Here is a 5,853-nt window from a genome sequence, read left to right as displayed (position 1 = left end):
GGTTGATACCTTGTTTAGTATACATAGTGGCCAGTATTTAGAAACAGGTTATCGGACAGCAACTTAACTTCAGGTTTTTTTTAAATCAGAATATCTGCCCACTCCGGACCCACGTTTTCCTGTGCGTAATTGGAAGGAGCTGAACACAATGGGGTAAGTCCTTTCCCATTAGCCACAGGCCCCACCAGTCCCTATTGCCCTATCTGCCTCATTTAGTCACGTGGCCCCATGCGCATTTGAACTCTCTCCTTGACCATCAGAGAGCCTGGCTCCTTTGGCCAGTCGGTGGTGTTGGAAGCCTGTAGACCTAACTCTCCAAGGCCCAAGCCTTCTCACCAAGGCAGCTGTGACTCCTCAGACAGGCCCAGCCCAGTGGATCTGCCCCTCATACACACTACCCAGAGAACTGAGGGGAGGACAGGTCCTCTGAGAGATTTTATTTGGCTTGCCAGGAGCAGGGGCTGCCTGGGTTCACCTCTTACAGGTCCTTTTGCTGGAACACAGCACCCTGATGATGTCCTTGGATCTCTGTAGGGTGTCAAGGAATGTGTGGGCTCCTTCCGAGGGGCTTCTGCCATGGCACAGGGGAGGGACGGGAATGCATGGGGGGAGGAGGAGAATTTGCTTCCAGTCAGCAGGGAAATGGGCTACTATGGTAGGTAGTGAGCTGCCTGTCCCTAGAAGCGTTCGAGCAGGGTGTGGTTCCATTAATTTAATAGATATTTATTGGTGCCTCCAGTGTGCCAGGCTCTGTTCCAGGCATGAGAAATCCAATGGTGAGCACATAGGCCGGCCAGCCCATGTCCAGGAGCTGACTGTCCGGCTGGCAAACCTGTGAGCAGGTAGATCTGTGAACCATAATTTGCTGCTTGGGAACAAATGCAACAGCGATGGAGAATAAATTCAGCCAGATGCTAGAGGTCCCTCTGCGGAGGCAGCATCTAGAAGAGAGGCCTGTGTAATGAGAAGGAGCCGGCCAGGCTGAGCGCTGGGGAAGAGCGTCTGGGGGAGGTGCCAGTGCAAAGGCCCTGGGGCAGAGACGGCTCAGTGTGTTCCAGGATTGGAAGGAGGCGGACAAACGGGGAGAGCTGGAGCCGGAGGTGCGAGGCCTTCGGGCGTGGAGGGGAGGGGTTGGGTTTGTTCTCATCTCCCAAGTGTGGGGACCACCTTAAACAAGGCGGGAGCCTGCAGTAGAGGCCTTGTCGGTCCACAGCCCCTGTTGGGAGGGCCATCGCTAACTTGTTCAAGGCTCGAAGTGGTTTTGTCCACGTCAATCATTCATTTATTCACTTACTTGTTCAGCAAACATTTCTAGAGCTAGATGTGCTCTGGAGCAGCTGGGGCCGGGGGTCTGGAGTGAGACCTGGTCCCCGACTTCCAGAAGAGGCAGTGTGATTAGGGCAGGAGGTAGAGGGAAGCAGAGGTCAAGGAGGGCTTCCCAGAGGAGGTGTCCTCTGAGCCGAGGGAGGAGCCGATGGTTCTGTTGAAGGGGCTGTGGTGCTGAGACGGGGCACAGTTACAGATGGGCACCTCCACTGTGTGCTGAGAGCAGTGAGGTCACGGAAGGGTTACCACATGGCGCGTAGCCCCTGCAGCAGGACCTTCTGAGACCGTAGCTGCCTGCACCCCATTTCGTAGCTGGGGAGACTGAGGCTCAAGGACGCAGTGGGCCTGCGGCCCCTGAGGTCTGATTTGCCCCCAGAAGGACTGATGCGAAGCTGACTCAGCTCAGGGCCAACGTCGAGGGACGGCGTGTGTGTGTGTGTGTGTGTGTGTGTGCGCGCGCGCGCGCTTGAAGCCTGTCAGATATTTGAGCTCCATTCCTCATCTGCTGAGCAACCCTAGGCAAGTCACTTACCCTCTCTAAGCCTGCTTCACATCTGTAAAAGGAGCGTGGCTCTCCATACCCGGCCAAGTGCTTGGGAGATGGTGCTGACCTGGCCCTCGGGTGGAGCCCAGCAAAATTCGGAGTCAGTGTGTCTGCCTCTGAGCCCAGGCTGTCCGCAGGCTCAGCAGCAGCCGCCCCAAACTGAAGAAGATAAAACCTGGCGTGTTCCGTCCTTCCCCCCCTCCCACCTTGCATTGCTACTGGGGAGGCAGAGTTTCACCAGGAGGGGAGCCTTTTGTCTGCAGGGAGACCGGGCCCAGAGAGGGTGAGTAGCCAGCTCAGGTCGCAAAGCAGGGGACCTGCACCACGAGCGGGGAAGCCCCATCGGTGGGCTCGGCGTCCCCAGGGGCAGGAGAAGCCTCGCCCCTTCCCTGCCAACCCAGTCCTTCCCAGGGCCTGGTTGGCTACCCATCCACCAGCCCACCGGCCCCCAGCCCCTCCCGGTTGACACAAAAGGCCAGGCCTCCTGCAGGAGGGGGCGGGAAGGGGCTCCTGGGCCAGCTGGGCCACGGACACAGACGGGGAAGTGAGCGGAGACAGGAAGGAAGCTGCACTGCTGGAGCCTGGGGCCGCCATTGTCTCACCTGGGGGCGGGGGCACCGCCGTCTCCCCTCTGCCCTGCTCAGCTGCCGCCCACCCTGGATGGTTCCTCAGCTCCAGAGGGCACTGGGTCGCTGGGCCCTCCCCTCCGTGGGCCCCACCCTGCTGCTGACTTCTTCCCCGACCCAGCCTCAGTTTCCCCAGCTGTAAAGCTTAGAGGGCAAGATGCTTGGGGCAGATGTGTGTCCTGCCAGGAATCCCACGGCAGGTGATGTGATGACGAGTGCCAGCCACTTCTCTAGCGCTTCTCCTGAATCAGCTCCTGGAGCCTCACCGTTCCCGATGACTTGAGGGCTCTCTTCGTGCCCAGAAGTTCAGGAACTTGGCCAAGGTCGCACATCAGGGCAGCAGAGCTGCAACTCAGACCGAGGCAGCCGGTTCTACACCCCACCCTTCTGTCTGTGATACCACTGACCTGCGACTTTTCTTTAAATAATTCACTTGTAAACGGTGAACACCGGCTAAGCCTCACCCTAAACTGTGACATCACCATTTTAATTGGGATGGACAGAGAGATGGTTGGGTGAGCTGGGCTCGGAAGCCAGGGGCCGGGGGACGCGCAGCTGTGCTCACTGGCCAGGGCTCCCTCCTCCCCCACCACACGTACAGAAGTGGGCAGGGACAGGAATTGCAGGAGGGACCCTTCCGTGTACCCTAGGGGAAGTAGGGCAAAGAGGAATCTTTGGGACCTCTCAGTAGACTGCCCTGGGCTGGGGGCTGAGGGCGGAGCTGGAGGGTATGAGTGTCCTGGGTGAACACCGGCTGGGACCTTCTGGCCTATGGCCAGGAGCCCTCCCCTCCTTGGATCTCATCACCACTCCCCACCTCCAGATAGGGGCCTCCCCACAAGCCTGTCCCAGCATCCCCCAGACCCTCAGTGTCCTGGGGGTGAGGTAAGGGGCTGGACCACCACCAGGACGTAGGTCTCAGGGACCCCTGACCCCTAGCCCTGGGGAGGATGTCCAGGGCTGCTTCGAATGGCCCCACCCCACCCCAGCCCATCACCCTCTCCAAGTAGCCAAGCTCCTGCAGCCTGCTTAAATTTTATTGAAGGTGGAGCTGGAGTGGGGGGCCAGAACCACAGGGCTCTCCCCACAGCTTCCCCAGCGTGGGTTTCACTGGGCGAGGGACGGCCGATGGCCAAGGCTCGATCCTGGGACTTCAGACACAGCTCAGTAGCCCACGTCCCTGCAAGCATCCAGGACACCCGCCTCAGCTCCAGCCCCACCAGATGGGGACAGGGCAAGCCCACAGCCCCCCCCAGGCAAGTGGGGCCCCGGGATAAAGGTGCTCTGGGGCGGGGCGGGAACATTACCCCCAGCTCAGGCCTCTCCTGGCCAGCTCCACCTGGGCCAGGCGGTGGTCACTCAGCACCTGCACCCGGGTGATGGCGGCCAGTGGCCTGTGGCGGTGGGAGAACTGCAGCACCTTGTGCTCCTGGGCGTGGACATGGAAGTGTTCCGCATCCGAGCTGACCTCCATCTGTGGGTGGGAGGCCAGTGACCCACGGCCCACTGGGCCTGCGACCTGCTCCTGCACTGAGCTCCAAGAGCTCTGAGTCCAGGAGGCATAGCCGGGGGGCCCAGGGTTCCCTGAGCACGTGGAACCGCCGTCATGCAGGCCCGCCCCATGGGAGTTCTGAACCCCCAGCTAGGAGTCCCTCCCTCTCTCCTCAGAGAGGTAGCTGGCGGCCAGGGGGTGGGCACCCTGTTGCACCCCCAGACCCAGCAGTGAGACTCCCGCACTGGCCCTTTTACCCGTAAGCATCTCTAATAAGCCCCCTCCCCCAGGGGCTCCCAGTGGGGACAGCAGTGCTGCTGGAAGCCAGGGATACAGGGAGCCCTAGATGCTACACAGCATCCTTCCCACAAAGCAGCAGGTGGCCCTGATGTGTCCACAGGCACCCCAACCCCCGCCTCCCTGCCCCTCCCCCTAGGGCCTCACCCACCCCACCCCATGGGTTCCCCTGCCTCCCAAGGGCCTTGCCCCACTCCCGTCACCTCAAAGGGCTCCCCGAGCACCAGCGGGAAGACATTGGACACCTCCTCCTGGCCCCAGTGGCCGCCCTGGAAGGTGTTGGCCACGATGGTGGCACTGGAGAACCGGGGCTTGATGTGGAAGACGATGTCCCCTGTCTCAGACAGGAAGTTGATCTCAAACCTGGGGGCATCATGAGGTTCGTGAGAGCAGCGAACGGCTGGGTAGTCACCCACCCAAGGCCAAAGAGGGGACCCTGGGGAGGGCGATGTCCCTTACTTGTCCTCTCCAGAGTCAGAGTGTCCCTGGACTAGCAGGTTCCAGCCCGGGGCCAGGCCCCCTGCATAGAAGGCTTCAAACTGCAGGCAGAAGAGGGGACAGAGGGCCCTGTGTCTGTGGCATCCTCCCCCTCGGGTACTCCACTTGTCCAGGCGTCCCCCAAAGTGCATGCACTTTGCCCGGACCCTGGCCCTCTGAGCAGCATTCCCTCTCAGCCTGGGGGTCTCGTGGGAGGGCAGCTCTGTGGGAGAGGAGCACAGCTGACGGGGGGACCCTCCCCGCTGGCCCTGCTCCCTTCTCCCCAGGTCCAGGTCTCACCCACCTGCAGTGTCATCTCTCCAGCTTCTGCTGGGAGCAGCACAAGCCTGGGGATATAGGCGGGCCGGGCTGGGCGGGGGCTCGGGAGCCGCACCCCAGGGGCGGCTGATGAGGTCACTGTGCCTTTCCCTGCCCCCACCTCTCCCTCTGTCCTCAGCCTCTCGCCCTCCCCCACCAGCAGGTCCTCCATTCAAGCTCCAGGGACAGGGCGGGCGGCCCCTCCGCACCCCCATTGCCTCGGGGCCTGTCTGCCTCTCGAAGTTCACCTCGCTTCTTAGGATCCTTCAGGCACCTGGGAAAGCAGCTTCTCCCCTATTTTTGTGGGAAGGGCGTGGTTGAGGCAGCCCCCCACCCCGCCTCCAGGATCTCAGGGACCCACACCCTCCCCTGTGGTCAAGCGAGGAGGGGCCGGGGGGACGCCTACCAGGCCTGCCCGGCCTTCGGGCCCTCAGACCACCTGGTGCCTCCGGCCTGTGCCCCCGGCCCAGCGCAGCCCCGCCTCCCCTGCTGCCCTGCTCCAGAGGCTCAGCTGGCCCCACGGGGCAGAGCTGGGATTAGGCTGGGCCGCTGCGGTCAGCACATTCCAGGACGCTGGCGGGTGGACAAGATGGGGGAGGGCCTTTCCCACAGCCCCTCTCCTCTCCTGGCCTGGCTCCTGGGCCCCGGCGCGGGGGAGGGGGCCAGGCTGGGGCCCTCGGGGAGCGTGTAGCCGAGACAGGCAGAGTCTCCCCAGGCTTTGGGGACAGCCATGGGGGCCTCTTGGCTGGACAGTCCGGGGGGCCGACCCAGAG

General features: G+C 62.2%; 1 protein-coding gene across 1 annotated transcript; it reads right to left on the bottom strand.

Annotated features, from left to right (window-relative positions):
* Positions 1-3,530: 3,530 nt before the first annotated feature.
* GRIFIN (galectin-related inter-fiber protein) lies at positions 3,531-5,252 on the bottom strand. The gene is made up of 5 exons (XM_060033214.1): positions 5,067-5,252; positions 4,745-4,824; positions 4,489-4,648; positions 3,804-3,970; positions 3,531-3,676 (listed from the first exon to the last, which is right to left on the bottom strand). The coding sequence occupies exons 1-5, from the start codon at positions 5,250-5,252 to the stop codon at positions 3,661-3,663; spliced, it is 609 nt and encodes a 202-aa protein (XP_059889197.1). The 3' UTR covers positions 3,531-3,660.
* Between the last annotated feature and the right edge of the window lie 601 nt (positions 5,253-5,853).

This window comes from Delphinus delphis, chromosome 15 (assembly GCF_949987515.2).
Source record: "Delphinus delphis chromosome 15, mDelDel1.2, whole genome shotgun sequence".
Lineage (NCBI taxonomy): Eukaryota > Metazoa > Chordata > Mammalia > Artiodactyla > Delphinidae > Delphinus > Delphinus delphis.
The sequence above is the reverse complement of the archived record's forward strand: the minus strand, read 5'-3'. Positions and strand labels throughout refer to the sequence as shown.

What these genes read in the sequence shown, in the direction of transcription:
- GRIFIN (XM_060033214.1), bottom strand. Translation starts at nt 5,252, where the DNA reads ATGGAGGACCTGCTGGTGGGGGAGGGCGAGAGGCTGAGGACAGAGGGA. An exon ending in CTGGAGAGATGACACTGCAG is followed by an intron (nt 4,825 to 5,066) that starts GTGGGTGAGACC and finishes TTCTGCCTGCAG; the next exon opens with TTTGAAGCCTTCTATGCAGG. An exon ending in TGCTCGGGGAGCCCTTTGAG is followed by an intron (nt 3,971 to 4,488) that starts GTGACGGGAGTG and finishes TCCCACCCACAG; the next exon opens with ATGGAGGTCAGCTCGGATGC.